Below are 16,031 nucleotides of genomic sequence, written 5' to 3' on the forward strand. Positions count from 1 at the left end.
CCAAGTGAGCTGATGACCAAAGAAACGATTGGAAGTGACAACTTGGCATAGCCTACAGTTTTGAGTTCTTTTTAGCTCTTTTCTCTTTTTAGCTCATGTAGCATGTAGCATGTAGCATTGCAATCTGGCACTTGTGGTAAAATGGTAGTCTAATAAAATGGTAGCCATCATTTTAATAGCAGTTGATGTTTTACTGTCTGTTGATGTTTTTTCACGATTGTCTCTTGGCAACAACTTACTGAGTAAATATTATCCTAATTGTATGCTGTCAACTTTTCCGTTTTTTTTGCGCAAAGCACATAACCCCATTGTAACTTGCTCCATTCATTTTTGTATTATATCATAAATGGCTTTGCTCAATTTTACCAATATAATCTTTCAATGCAACAAGAACAGAGCAGAGACTTGTACGCAGCGAAAGAGAACGTATCCGATTTACACTCGGTGATGGGGTACATGCGTACAAGCTGCTCATTCACGCAAACATCGCCCGGAGCTTAAATGAGCCTTGTTTAGTGCCATTACTTCAGTTCAGCCACAGACCGCTCTGTGCGCGTCTCTCGGATACTCTGCTGCTCAACCTCACTGGACAATGCAACCTACTTTAATAATAGCATATGTTGCATGTGGAACTACAAGACACCTGTCTAGATGGAATTAACGTTGTATCTAATACTTATCGGGAGTGGTTGAAGAAGAAGCGCTTGTTTTCCTCAGAGGAAATTCGGAGTTGATGATTGTCTTTCTGACTATGGAATTAAGGCGGTCAATGAAAAGTTGGATTTTATAAAAAGCGACTCAATGCCTTGGATCCATAAAATGGAGAGAGAAAGCGTGTAACTCCCCAAGCTTAAGAAGGAGAACGTGTTTGGCACCACCACACAGGGAGAGGAAATGCACAGAGGTGAGTTTTACTGGGCATCGAGCGCTTTTGGATCCTATTAAGGACCACTGATATGATACAAAAGGCTATTAATCACTCGCATCGGCTGTGATATAATTCATCCCTTATTCTTCTGCAATATAGACGAAACTCACCCTTACCAAATGTCTCCCGTTGTATTTTTTCTTGCGCCAAGTTGTTTTATTGCGTTCTGCATGTTTGCAAGAAGCCTAAATCCCTGAATGGCATCGCCACCTGCAGGTTTACTTCTATTCAGTTATATTAGCTTTTTAGACTACTGCAAGGGGTCATCTTTGAAACGTGCCAATATCCTAATTTATAAAGATGTGATCTTTGCACAAGGCTACACAATCCGGAAGAATGCATTCCAATTTAGGCTACTTTTCTATTAACGCCTAAGGTCGATGTCGGCGCCACCGCGGAAATCTAATTAGCATAAAGAAAATCCAAATTGTAAAAAAAAAAATCGGTAAATTTAAACTAGATGTGTTTTTTTTTTTTTGCATTGGATGCGTCTCAATCCATATGTGTAACACTTCTGCGTCTGTGGTAAAAGGTGACAGAGCTAGAGCGGTGTTTGTCAGACCATGAGACATCCCGAACATCTCAAGTCATGTGTGATGAATACAAATGGTAAAAGCAAATAGCCTAATGTATTTAGGAGTTTAAAAAACTCCTCGCCAAAATCGCCATGTTTTAGCTGAAGTGACAGCTCCTGCTGATTCGCGCCACATCTGGGACAAGGCCACGGCAGCGGTTTGCAGTTCATTTTACAACACGATATTCTGCTGTGAAATCATTGTGTTTTGTACTGTACTCTAGGCCTATTATTAAAGGGACTGCCAACTATTGTTTAACACACCTAGCCTGTAAACTGCACTGAATCTTATCACCGAGGGGGAGAAAATCATGTTGAGTACACTTCAGTAGGACTGGGCTATTTCAGTCGCGAAAGGCACAAAGTCTAATCTTGTAAAGGCATTCAACCTTTTCAATTCAGACTTTCAGGTCCATTCAAAGCTGTTTGAACTAACTGTGTTCTACAATGAATGTCTGCCATAGACTGCTTTTAAGAGGTAGTTATGGTCTTTCAGTGGTCCCCCATAGTGGAGTAGGATCCGGAAAGGGCAAATCTATGTGAATAGCCTCATAGTCAGGCCGTGCATGGAAAAGTGTGTGTGTGTGTGTGTGTGCAGTGTGGCCTTTTGGCCTTCAGCGTATCAAGGCTGGGAAGAGAGAGGGTGTGTGTGTGTATGTGCGCATGGATGTGTGTATAGTAGAGAACATGCTGTCTGATTTCTTTTTGCAAGCCTGGGTGGCTATAGTCAATCCATGTTTCATTATGCATCAGTCAGGCTCTCGCTCATGGTGTAATGTGATATAGCGCAGTGTATTAAAATCTGTTGGGGGTAAACCTACATCGGGCTTATCTGGAGAAGACAGTAGTGTCGTGGGCTGAAATGTGCACAGGGGCACTGCGGGCAGTTTTAGCACAGATATAAAACACAGTGCAGTGCTGTTGCTGCTGCCTCCGGATGCCTGTCTCTCATTATGGCATCACGCCTGTGAGCCTTATCCCATTTGTTCTGGTTCTTTCTTCATTCAGGACAGGAGGCTGAAGGGTTGGCGGATGCTCTGATAGGCGTGATGATGTGGGCCAACCAATGAGTGCTCCCTGACACACCATCAGAGGACAATATGATAACACATACACAGATATACAGCCTTCTTTATTTAGCTGTACATGGTATGGAGGAGAGAGCTCTTTAGGCATCGAGTTTAGCTTCAGACTTTTGGCTGTGATATGTCTTGGCTCCGATAAGATGCTTTTTAGATAAGCTTTCAATGGCACAACCTATGAAATACAATGGCAGGGATACATCTACAAGACCCAAGGATCAATATTCTGTCAAGTATTGTTGTACATCGTACAGATCAATTGCAAGATGCATCTTAACTATATGTTACTGTCAATGTTGTAGATCATTGGCTCTTTCACTGTGTGTGTGTACTCGTGTGTGTGTGTGTGCTTGCGTGCATGGTTATGTTAGGTTATGATGGATATAAGTAAGGCTATAGTTCTTAATGATGCCCGGTATAGCTCCTGCACCACCTCTGTTCCAATAATCACACATACACCATTTTGTAACAACAACAACAAAGGTTTATAATTATCTCACCCAACAGAATAGAAGGCATGTTTCTCATTTAAACTGGTAATTACTATTTCCTATCTTAACTGGCTGATTTCAAGCTTCACATAATTGCTTTTTAATGAGGTGTGTGTGAGCTAGTGTGTTTGCCTATTATTTCAACACTTTGATTCAATTGTTTTTACCTGTTCCACTTGTATTAGATTGTCCTTTTGTGAAAAATAACGGTGCAAATCATTGACATTGGAATGTGTTTCCCTTGCAGCCTGGGTACTCCTTATTCTGATAGAAGAGGGATTTGCTCTGGCACAGAGAACTAAAGGTGCGTCTCCTGTTGTCATATTATGGGGGAATAATTGGTCACGTTGTTGCACATAAAACATGTTCACTGGCAGCAGCACAACAAATTGATCTAATCCCATACATATCCCAATTCAAACATGGTCTTGATTCTCTTCACTGTCTTTTCTCAGAGTCCTTTTCTCAGAATGAAGGCAGTCCCCCTCAGAATCTTAACGAATGTGGCATCTGGGTCCGCAACATCAACGGGGGAGTCTTCACGTCCCCCAACTACCCCAACACATACCCCCCTAACAAGGAGTGTGTTTACATCTTGGAAGGTACATGTCCGTTTCTGCACGCTCAAACGAAAATGGCCTCAGCAGTGCCTTAGAACCTGGATAACAGCTGCTTATTGGTTTGTCGCAATATTAACAGCCTGTCAGTCACTATATGCGTCTTATCAGAGTCATGTCATCCAAAAGACCAAAACCTATATGTTTGTGCTAAAACTCAGTCCAGTCGAAGTAGGCTGCAGGAACTGATAGTGTGATTTCGTCAGTTGGGGAGATAAATTGAAGACTTAGTGAAGCTCAAGGGCTCCCCCTGTGGAGACATCAACTAGCATAGCCAAAGAACCTACCTTGACAAAACGGCATTGACAATCCAAATGATCAATGTGCATGTACAATGAGCAGGGCTAAACGAGGCCAATTCTCCGAGATCATCATGACTCAAACCCAATAATGAATGTTATCGCTCATCTCCAAAGGTCATAGGAGGGTGAGTCACTCAATACTGATCAGTCAGAAATGTCAGTCAACCTGGTTTATATTTCACAATTTATGGCTTGTTGACTGCATTCCAGAGACTTGTCTCTCAGATGATGTGACTCTTGGTTAGCGATTTGTGTAATTATTTGATTGTTTCAGTGTTGTTGTATTGAGTTATCAAGCTAAGCTATATGTGGTATGTATGTAGCTACTTTTAACTGAGAGCTCTTGTTTCTAGTCCTTACCAAGGGAAATATACATGTGATTTAGTGTTCTGATAACAGTACTGCCGGTTTGGCTGAATCTGTACGGTAGGCTTCCGTCATTTATTCCTGTTTAAAATGGTGGCATTACTGCTTCCCACATACCTTGGAAGTACAGCTAATTTGTTTCGGTGTGTGTGCCGGCGGTGACATGATTTGTGTCAGTGTGGGCGAGCTAGTGACATGATTTGTCTTTACGTGTGTGTCTGAGCTGTGACATCGTCATTTAAATGGTGGTATCATTTGTTTCAGTTCAAAGGCATTACCCGCTCTTATCAATTTTCCTACCGTTTGACATTTTAGCATTGCAGGCAGTCTGATGCATATGTAATTCATCTATGAAGACAGGAATTAGCTAGCTTTTAATAAAAATGTTATGTGCAAGTGGTCGTCATGTTGATTCTGGGAGGCTACTTGAGCCAGTCATGTGGGGTGTGATTTACATGACATGAACTTCGAAACTCAAATGTATGGTTGAAGTTTTGTGTTTTGGTTCAGAACCTGTAAGGAAACATGCTGATGTGTCAAGTCGTGCCAAGTCCTGTGTGTATGCATCAGCACATGTGCATTAGTGTAAGGGCTGAACTTCAGCAATATGGATTGAATCGAGCACTAAGCTTGGCTACCTTTGTGTATTTATGCAGGCGTCCATAAACTGGCTGTGCATATGAGTAGAAAACAGGAGTTTAGCTGTTACCAGATATTTAAACAAGTTTGTGTGCGGACTGAGTCCCTGCTGTACTGGTAAACACAGTCCATGGAGCAAAGCCTTTTAGCAAAAACAAAGCCCAACACACCCCTCCTCCTCCTCTCTCACCTCCTCCAGCTCTCCCTCGTCAAAGAATCCAGTTGGCCTTTGATAAGAACTACTACATGGAGCCCTCCTTCGAGTGCCGGTTTGATCACATCGAGGTACGGGACGGTCCGTTCGGCTTCTCACCGATCATCGACCGCTTCTGTGGGTCGAAGAACCCAGGCCTGGTCACCTCCACGGGCCGTTTCATGTGGATCAAGTTCACCAGCGACGAGGAGCTGGAGGGTGTTGGGTTCCGTATCAAATACATCTTTATAGCAGGTACACGTTCTCAGTTAGAGCTAGCCTACTGGGCATATCCTCATTACATACAGTCACAGGTGTGGATAATAAGGACTACAGCACATCCACAGATTCACTGTCAAAGGCCTCATTTTACTTGTTTGTTACCATCCAATTGTGTATATACTTAGACACTGAAATCAGCGTCTCACATCGGGCCACGGATATTAGCTCCCAATGGTCTTCCCCAGTTTATCTGACTTCCTTCAATGGGATCTTATCACTTTTTCTTTACTCATGAATTCCAGCTCTGTGGATCAAGACTTATGTGCTTTCCTGTTTATAATTTCAGACCCAGATTTTCATCTGCACGTGGGTGGACTGTTAAACCCGATTCCAGGTAAGCCCCTAAATATTTCACCGGTTTGTCCGATCCGATTTGAAGAGCTCTGTGCTCTAAAGCTTACTGGGTGCTATCTTTCACTGACACATGCTCTCTCACACACAGAGACACATCTCTTTCTCCTTTCTCTCTCCCCCTCTCTATCTCTCTCTCTCTCTCTCTCCCCTTCTCTCTCTCTCCCTCTCTAACATCTCTCTTGTTTCTTTGTTCACGTTTTTCTATCTATTCCCTTATGCTCACCTTTCCTTCTTCTGCAATCCTTCTCTTATCCATAACCCCCTTCCCCTGTCCTCCACCTTTCTCTCTTCTCAGATTGTCAGTTTGAGGTTGGTGGCTATGATGGTGTTATCCGCTCCAGTCAGGTAGAAGAGGAGGATAAGATTAAGACTGGTGATGCTCTGGACTGTATCTGGACCATCCGCGCTCCTCCTCAGTCCAAGGTGAACATCTTGTTGCCCCGCTCCTTCTCTCCAGTGGCTAAATGGGTCATCACGTCACTCACGGCAGAGGTCCAGCCACTGAAAACACACCCATTGATTAGAACACAGGAGACTGGGAGTAAGACACACCAGTCCCCCGACCCTCTCTCTGCTGTGGAAACAAAATGAGCAGTATCTCAAATTAGCAGAAGCATAACCAGGGCAGCAGGTATTAGGCCAATAACGCAGAAAATAGAATCGGCAGTACTGGGAATGAAGCTAAAAGCAGTCACTTGATGTCTGCAGTCTTACGAGTTCAAAAGTGCTAAAGAGGCTGGATTGTTCCCGGCTGAATTCACAATGTGCTCTCTGGTCCCGTGTGGCTCAGTTGGTAGAGCATGGCGCTTGCAACGCCAGGGTTGTGGGTTCATTCCCCACGGGGGGACCAGGATGAATATGTATGAACTTTCCAATTTGTAAGTCGCTCTGGATAAGAGCGTCTGCTAAATGACTTAAATGTAAATGTAAATGTAGAACGATACAGAGACAGGTTTGGTATTGACAGAATGTTAAGATTAGAGCCTATTAGGGGGGCAAGCATAAATCTTGTGCTCAAAAGATTTAGTTCTACAACTATTCATCTGATGTCAATGATTCCCAGTGGTTGTGTGCTGTACAATTGGGCTAAGCCTACCAGGATGAGTATGAGTCTATTATCCCTCAGTACCAATATCCCTTTATAAATGCTTCAATGTTCACTTAATTTGGGTTTCATTTCTTTCTGAATGGCAGCAGAGTAGCCATGGTTCTGTGTTGTAACGTGGCGATTTCTGGCTGTAGATTTTCATTCGCTTCCTGGAATACCAGATGGAGCACTCCAACGAGTGCAACAAGAACTTTGTGGCGGTGTACGACGGCAGCAGTGCCATCGAAAACCTAAAGGCCAAGTTCTGCAGCACCGTGGCTAATGACGTCATGCTAAACAACGGGGTGGGAGTGGTGAGGATGTGGGCCGACGAGAAGAGCCGACTCAGCCGCTTCCAGATGCTCTTCACCTCATTTGTCGACCGTGAGTGTTCTCCTTCATTGATCAAAACTCTTACTTGTAGTTATTGTGGGCCATCTAAATCAAGAGTTAATTTGGAGATGAATAATTACGATCAGTCTGGGTACTTTATCAATTGGCAGGTCCTCTTTTCTCCTTATTTTTTTTATTCTCACAATTTAGTGGTCAGTATTTTGTCCAGACACACAGCAGATTTATGAAAGGTTGGAAGAGATAGATGGGGCCAACTGCCCATGATTCTTCTTGATTTATTGACGACATCCACATCCTCTGAATAGTAAACAACTGACTGACATTGAACTCTCATTTTAGAAATGGAATGTTAATTAAAGTGGCATACTAAGCAGTGATATCGCAAATTCGTTTTCCCCCGTCTTTGCTGAGTACCTCAAAGAAAATGACACGTTATTGATATGCTTGTACTGGCCATAATTATGGGTCATCATTCGCAATGGACAAATGGGATTTATCTTCCATTGAGGAATGGAAAAGCTGACTCATTTGTCATTTATTAGTATGTCATTATGATCAGAATCACTGCATAAAGCATCAGATGTGGTTCAAAGGTTGTATGTAAATTACAGAACATTTCCACGGAGGAAACAGTTGAAGACTTTTATTCCAAAACACGATATCCATTTTCAGAAATGTTACTAAATGTGCTTTTTTTTGTTTTTGTTTAACCCTTTACACTCGTGGCCTACATGGATAGGGCTATATTTAAATGTTTCTTAGGCTTTCACAAGGAAATTCAGAGAATCAGATTGTAATTTTGGTGCGTATATAAAGGAGTCCTGAGTGCATTTAGGTGCGTGTTCTGCGGCAAATGTTCTTCACAATAGACAAACGTGAGCTCATTCTGTTCAGAACAACCCAGAGTATGACACCATGTCATCTAGTAACTGTACATCAAACATAAAGATCATGAATGTTGACACTATATGACATGAGTGTTATGATATGGAACTGTAAAGTGCACATTTGGACTCAGGTGTTTGCCATGTTTGTATGACATCAAAGCTGTATTTATTGTAATCCTCAACGTCTAATCTTTCAAAATACATTGGTCATCTTAATTGATCGCATTTTCCTCTCAGACAACAAAAATGTGCAAAAGTTGCCCAATTAGCGGGAAGGATGGGGGAGACTTCTTGTCGCGTGCAGTGCTCAAGTTCAGAACGGCTGTCAGTCAAAACCCATACAGCACTGTGAAGCGCAGAGCCGGACCTCTGAAGTTAAATATAGCATGTTACTGTACAGCCACTGTTCTAATTTAGGTGCTTATCAGTGTCTACAGGGCTACAGAACTTCTGAAATAAATTGGTGTGTACAAATGATACATTTGTGACATCAATATTTTCAAAAATTATATATATGTGTGTGTGTGTGTGTGTATATACATACATATAGTTTTGGCAAGTCGGTTCGGACATCTACTTTGTGCATGACACATAATTTTTCCAACAATTGTTTACAGACAGATTATTTCACTTATAATTCACTGTATCACAATTCCAGTGGGTCAGAAGTTTACATACACTAAGTTGACTGTGCCTTCAAACAGCTTGGAAAACTCCAGAAAAGGATGTCATGGCTTTAGAAGCTTCTGATAGGCTAATTGACATCATATGAGTCAATTGGCGGTGTACCTGTGGATGTATTTCAAGGCCTACCTTCAAACTCATTCCCTCTTTGCTTGACATCATGGGAAAATCTAAATATATATATATATATATATTTATTTATTTTTTTCACCTTTATTTAACCAGGTAGGCCAGTTGAGAACAAGTTCTCATTTGCAACTGCGACCTGGCCAAGATAAAGAAAAGCAGTTCGACACATACAACAACACAGAGTTACACATGGAATAAACAAACACAGTCAATAATAGAGTAGAAAAAGTCTATATACAGTGTGTGCAAATGAGGTAGGATAAGGGAGGTAAAGGCAAAAAAAGGCCATGGTGGCAAAGTAGTTACAATATAGCAATTAAACACTGGAATGGTAGATGTGCAGAAGATGAATGTGCAAGTAGAGATACTGGGGTGCAAAGGAGCAAGATAAATAAATACAGTATGGGGATGAGGTAGTTGGATGGGCTATTTACAGATGGGCTATGTACAGGTGCAGTGATCTGTGAGCTGCTCTGACAGCTGGTGCTTAAAGCTGATGAGGGAGATATGTGTCTCCAGCTTCAGTGATTTTTGCAGTTTGTTCCAGTCATTGGCAGCAGAGAACTGGAAGGAAAGGCGGCCAAAGGAAGAATTAGCTTTGGGGGTGACCAGTGAGATATACCTGCTGGAGCGCGTGCTACGGGTGGGTGCTGCTATGGTGACCAGTGAGCTGAGATAAGGCGGGGCTTTACCTAGTAGAGACTTGTAGATGACCTGGAGCCAGTGGGTTTGGCGTCGAGTATGAAGTGAGGGCCAGCCAACGAGAGCGTACAGGTCGCAGTGGTGGGTAGTATACGGGGCTTTGGTGACAAAACGGATGGCACTGTGATAGACTGCATCCAATTTGTTGAGTAGAGTGTTGGAGGCAATTTTGAAAATTGACATAATTTGAGTCAATTGGAGGTGTACCTGTGGAGGTATTTCAAGGCCTAACTTCAAACTCAGTGCCTCTTTGCTTGACATCATGGGAAAATCCAAATAAATCAGCCAAGACCTCTTAAAAGGAATTGTAGACCTCCACAAGTCTGGTTCATCCTTGGGAGCAATTTCCAAATGCCTGAAGGTACCACGTTCATCTGTACAAACAATAGTACGCAAGTATAAACACCATGGGACCACGCAGCTGTCATACCGCTCAGGAAGGAGACTCATTCTGTCTCCTAGAGATGAATGTACTTTGGTGCGAAAAGTGCAAATCAATCCCAGAACAGCAAAGGACCTTGTGAAGATGCTGGAGGAAACAGGTACAAAAGTATCTATATCCACAGTAAAACAAGTCCTATATCGACATAACCTGAAAGGACGCTCAGCACTGCTCCAAAACCGCCATAAAAAAGCCAGACTACCGTTTGCAACTGCACACGGGGACAAAGATCGTACTTTTTGGAGAAATGTCCTCTGGTCTGATGATACAAAAATAGAACTGTTTGGCCATAATGACCATCGTTATCTTTGGAGGAAAAAGGGGGAGGCTTGCAAGCCAAAGAACACCATCCCAACTGTGAAGCACGGGGGTGGCAGCATCATGTTGTGGGGGTGCTTTGCTGCAGGAGGGATAGATGGCATCATGAGGCTGGGAAATTATGTGGATATATTGAAGCAACATCTCAAGACATCAGTCAGGAAGTTAAAGCTTGGTCGCAAATGGGTGTTCCAAATGGACAATGACTTGGGGACTTTCCAAAATGGCTTAAGGACAACAAAGTCAAGGTATTGGCCTCAACCCTATAGAATATTTGTGGGCAGAACTGAAAAAGCGTGTGCGAGTAAGGAGTCCTACAAACCTGACTCAGTTACACCAGCTCTGTCAGGAGGAATGGGACAAAATTCACCCAAATTATTGTGGGAAGCTTGTGGAAGGCTACCCAAAATGTTTGATCCAAGTTAAACAATTTAAAGGCAATGCTACCAAATACTAATTGAGTGTAAGTAAACTTCTGACCCACTGGGAATGTGATGAAAGAAATAAAAGCTGAAATAAATCATTCTCTCTACTATTATTCTGACATTTCACATTCTTAAAATAAAGTGGTGATCCTAACTGACCTAAGACAGGGAATTTTTTACTAGGATTAAATGTCAGGAGTTGTGAAACTGAGTTTAAATGTATTTGGCTAAGGTATGTAAACTTCAGACTTCAACTGTATATAATATACATACAGTACCAGTCAAAAGTCTGGACACACCTACTCATTAAAGGGTTTTTCTTTATTTTTACTATTTTCTACATTGTAGAATAATAGTGAACAGACCAAAATTCTGAATTTAACACATATGGAATCATGTAGTAACCAAAAAAGTGTTAAACACAACAAAATATATTTTAGATTCTTCAAAGTAGCCACCCTTTGGCTTGATGACAGCTTTGCACACTCTTGGCATTCTCTCAACCAGCTTCACCTGGAGTGCTTTTCCAACAGTCTTGAAGGAGTTCCCTCATATGCTGAGCACTTGTTGGCTGCTTTTCCTTCACTCTGCAGTCCAACTCATCCCAAACCATTTCAATTTGTTTGATGTCGGGGAATTGTGGAGGCCATGTCATCTGATGCAGCACTCCATCACACTCCTTCTTGGTAAAATAGCCCTTACATAGCCTGGAGGTGTGTCTTGGGTCATTGTCCTGTTGAAAAACAAATGATAGTCTCACTAAGCGCAAACCAGATGGGATGGCGTATCACTGCAGAATGATGTGGTAGCCATGCTGGTTAAATGTGCCTTGAATTCTAAATAAATCACAGACAGTGTCACCAGAGAAGCACCGTCACACCTCCTCCTCCATGCTTCACGTTGGGAACCACACATGTGGAGATCATCCATTCACCTACTCTGCGTCTCACAAAGACAGGGCGGTTGGAACCAAAAATCTCAAATTTGGACTCATCAAACCAAAGGACAGATTTCCACCGGTATAATGTCTATTGCTCGTGTTGTATTTCTGATCAATTTGATGTTATTTTAATGGACAAAAAAATGTGCTTTTCTTTCAAAAACAAGGACATTTCTAAGTGGCCCCAAACTTTTGAACGGTAGTGTATATAAAACAGTAATATGAGATTTGGGCTTTGGTCAAAAGTAGTGCACTATATAGGGACTTGGGTGCCCTGTGGAACAAGGCCTAACACTAACCAAACACTATAGCATTAGGTTTGATTTATGATGGGTTTAATTTATATGTTAAATATACAGGATACAAACATTCCATTCCAGCTAAACAATGGATATATAGTGTTTTGCAACAAAACCCATTTTAATAAACATCTCAAATCTATTAATTAAAATTCTGAGAAGAGTAGTATTTTACACACACATAGGCACCCATAACCATTAATTTCTCATGAAAAAACACTCATGTGAAGAATTAGTCGATATAGCACTTTGGAAATAATCTCTTCAGTTGTTCCTCCACCACACTGTAATAGTTTAACTAAATGCCTGAATAATCAGATATATTAATTCCTGTATTCATTTTGGATATCGTTTTTTTTATTCCCATCACGCAGCACTTCATTACCTTTTAAATTCAACAGAGATGTTTTTTAAGAGAGCTCTTAAACATTCTGATGCATATTAAAAAAGATCACATTTTTCATAGTGTTTGTCTTGCATTTCAAATTCATGTTGTCCCAATGTCATAGACCGGGGTTCAATTAAAGGACAAAACAGAGACATTCATCTTAGTAATCAGTCAAGGCACTTTTACCTGGACCATCACCTTGGATATTTTAGTCCTTATCCATCTCAGAACACCATTGACACGCAGAGAGAGTACTGTGCATCATCATTTTCATTACCTCTGTGGTTCTGGGCTCTCTCAAGGGGAACTGTGAAGATGGGGAACACGAACCAGCGCTGACACCCAGAGAGAGAACAAGCTTTTTGAAGGCGAGAGATGTCTAATCAGTTTGGAAGTGAGCGCATAGTCAGGGGAACTCTAGGCACTCAACGGGAGACGAAGGCGTGTTATGACCCCTTCATCCCACTGTCAGAACTGCTTAGCCTCGCGGCAGTGGAGGGGAATGGTTTGGTGTTCGGCAACAGGCCCTAAACAGCGTGTATGTGTCAGGGGTGCGGTGGGACCTGGTGGGGGCTTGTGTCTACCTTGCTGTAGTACTGTCTGATTGGGGTTTGAGGTGTGGGGGGGGGGGGATTTGGGATGGCAAGCTGCTCAGATCTCTGATGTAGAATGGTGGGAGAGGAGCGGCGGGCGGGGGTGTAAATGTGTGGCGGGGGGCATCCTGTTAGGACCCACAGAACCAGCCTCGCACATCCATCTCCTGGGCCCAGCAGCCACATTTAATTTACCAGCCTTCTCGGCTGTCTCGTGACTAGCCTTGTAAGAGCTAGTTTAGTCAGGAGTCTCAGCGCGCCTGGCCATCTGTGCCTCGTGATGGCCGTCTAAATTGATTTGCTGCACTCCATACTCTACGCTGTTTTTTTTTTCACTCTGCATGCTAGGAGAAGCAGCCATTTCAATTGCCGATCATGTCATGCAAGCTGTAAATGATGATGTATGGTTTCAAGTTGCAGACATCTAGCGTTTATTGCAGTAGTTTTCATCTTTAATAACTTTACCTTGTCTCTTGTTTCAGCCCCATGCAATAGCAACACATTTTTTTGCCATAGCAACATGTGCATCAATAACTCCTTGGTGTGTAATGGGGTTCAGAACTGTGTCTACCCCTGGGATGAGAACCATTGTAAGGGTGAGTGAAAATGTAATTTCCTATTGTCTACTTTTAATCATTTAGTACTTTTATCACGTGGTAAATTGACTTGCGACAACCAAACCATTATAGTAGACTTACTGTTTTTTCCGCTTCACAGAGAAGAAATCCAATGGCCTGTTCCATCAGATCACTAATACCCACGGCACGGTGATCGGCGTGTCCTCAGGCGTTGTTTTAGTCCTACTCATCATCTCTATCCTGGTCCAGATGAAGCAGCCCAGGAAGAAGTTGGTAGCACGCCGGCCAGTCTTCAACAAGGCTGGCTTCCAGGAAGTCTTTGACCCTCCCCACTACGAGCTCTTCTCCCTCCGTGACAAGGAGATCTCCTCTGACCTGGCCGACCTATCAGAGGAGCTGGAGAGCTACCACAAGCTGCGCCGCTCCTCTACCACGTCGCGCTGTGTCCACGAGCACCATTGTGGCTTGCAGGCCTCGGGGGGCAGCATGAAGCAGAGCCGCACCCCCCTCAGCTCCATGGAGCTCTCCTACCACAACGACTTCTCCAAGCCCCCGCCCATGAAGACCTTTAACAGCACCTATAAGAAAAGCTGCTACGGCTACAAACAGACTCACGATTGCGCCGAGAAGGTCATTGAAGACCGCGTCATGGAGGAGATCCCCTGTGAGATCTACGTCCGCGGCGGAGCTGCCGGGCCAAGTGCTGGGCCAGGAGGCTGTGGCACCCTCAGCTCCCGCAACGGGGGCCGCAATAACACCAGCATCGTCGACCCCCAGCAGCGCTCAATGTCCATGGACTTCTAGGTGAAGATGGGAGAGGGGGAAGAAAAGGAGGAGAGGAACCTTACTCAAGTTTATTTTCTGGTTTTCCTTCTATTGATCAGTTTAATAGGGAGGAGTCTCGCATGCAGATTCAGCCTTTCCCCTGTATGCTCAAAATAACGTGACACTGCCACACAGAGAAACAGAGTCAGATGAAAATGACTTGACTGTTTACTGTATTTACATTCATTCACATGTCAAGCACATATATATTATGCTTCTCATAACTTATTTTCGTCTTTATTTTCGTCTATGTACTGTATATTAAAACCAGAGTATCAAGCTTCATGTTGTTGCTTTTAACCCATTCATTTGATATTGTTTGATTTGATAAAAATGTGCATATATGATGACAATGATGTGATGCAGGTTATGATTACCACACACACATCCAGAGCCCCAATGAATATTATATGTCTTGAGGGAACACAGTAAATATACATTCAGAAGTGGCAGATTTTCATGTAGGATATCTAGACAGAGGAATAGATGTGTTTTCTGTGTGCTTTTTAACATTTTGGTTCCATTTGGGGATTTTGAGGTCAGATTCGGACTATGGTGGTGAACCCAGAGAGTATAAAACAGGGGGAATCTATAAAGGGATTGGGATGCCCACACAAACATACCTGGTACAGGGTTGAGTTTCCATGAACTTTTTAAATGATAGTTAAAAGCTAAAAGGGTCATTCGGGAGTTGATGATAAATTCAGAGTGATGTGAGAAAGTAGCCTAAATAGACTAGCAACTTTTAATTCAGAAACGTTGATATACCTGAATGGTGGATTAAGGACTACACAGATGAGATTTTGTCTTCTGATCTGACGTTTTAAACAAACAAACAGACATGGGCCACCATTTATTATTTCAATCACTGGTTGTAGGATTTCATTGTTTCATTAAAAGAGACCTTACTCACTTACCTGTGTCTGCCTTTCATTTTATAAGAAAACACTAAGAGTTGCTCTGCATAATAAAAAATACCAAAACCCCACAACTTAATGAAACAGCATGGGAATTGCAAATACTGAAAATACCCTGAAGTTAAGTTTTTCTTTGTTGATGTGTACAAATACACAGTATTCTTAGCCATTTTAGAATAATTTAAAATTAGTCTCCAATTCATATTATGTATATTGTAATTAATTACCATAATTTACTCTGCTCAGTCCTATAAAAATGTATTTATATGATATTATACATAGAATCGATGTAATAAAACATTTGTTTGACTGAGTTTTGTGCAACCGGACCTTTCAAAATTCCTCTTCAATCAAAATTAACTCTGTAGCATGCAGTGTATAGGATCTTATGTCCATTAGTGTCTGTAGTAATCAATGTCAATTACATCTTATTTCACTTAATTTACTGCAACACCATTGTTAGATGAGACACACAAAACACGGAGACAGACATCAGTCATAGAAGCCAAATCTCTCTCTCCACCACCCAACATCCACACCTCTCTCTCTGCTGTCGTGTTGCATTAGACAATACGAGAGCGCTTAGGGCTTCATCCGTCTTAAAAAGGCAGAGGACAGACACAGAGTGCCACAAG

General features: G+C 42.3%; 1 protein-coding gene across 3 annotated transcripts; it reads left to right on the forward strand.

The window, feature by feature from the left end:
- The first annotated feature begins 481 nt into the window (after positions 1–481).
- Positions 482–15,395, forward strand: LOC139563296 (neuropilin and tolloid-like protein 2). 3 transcript variants are annotated; one of them, XM_071381855.1, is made up of 9 exons: positions 485–904; positions 3,323–3,379; positions 3,531–3,677; positions 5,199–5,447; positions 5,761–5,808; positions 6,124–6,251; positions 7,071–7,299; positions 13,559–13,672; positions 13,794–15,395. In XM_071381855.1, exons 1-9 carry the CDS (start codon positions 895–897, stop codon positions 14,456–14,458), a joined length of 1,647 nt encoding a protein of 548 aa, XP_071237956.1. In that variant the 5' UTR covers positions 485–894; the 3' UTR covers positions 14,459–15,395. The 3 variants fall into 3 exon arrangements, with proteins under 3 accessions (XP_071237957.1, XP_071237956.1, XP_071237958.1); XM_071381856.1 differs by lacking the exons at positions 3,323–3,379; positions 3,531–3,677 and having other exon boundaries at positions 482–904; XM_071381857.1 differs by lacking the exons at positions 485–904; positions 3,323–3,379; positions 3,531–3,677 and adding an exon at positions 3,866–4,119.
- The last annotated feature ends 636 nt before the right edge of the window (positions 15,396–16,031 follow it).

This window comes from Salvelinus alpinus, chromosome 33, assembly GCF_045679555.1.
Source record: "Salvelinus alpinus chromosome 33, SLU_Salpinus.1, whole genome shotgun sequence".
Classification (NCBI taxonomy): Eukaryota; Metazoa; Chordata; class Actinopteri; order Salmoniformes; family Salmonidae; genus Salvelinus; species Salvelinus alpinus.

What these genes read in the sequence shown, in the direction of transcription:
- LOC139563296 (XM_071381855.1), top strand. An exon ending in CAAATACATCTTTATAGCAG is followed by an intron (nt 5,448 to 5,760) that starts GTACACGTTCTC and finishes TTATAATTTCAG; the next exon opens with ACCCAGATTTTCATCTGCAC. An exon ending in CTTCACCTCATTTGTCGACC is followed by an intron (nt 7,300 to 13,558) that starts GTGAGTGTTCTC and finishes CTCTTGTTTCAG; the next exon opens with CCCCATGCAATAGCAACACA.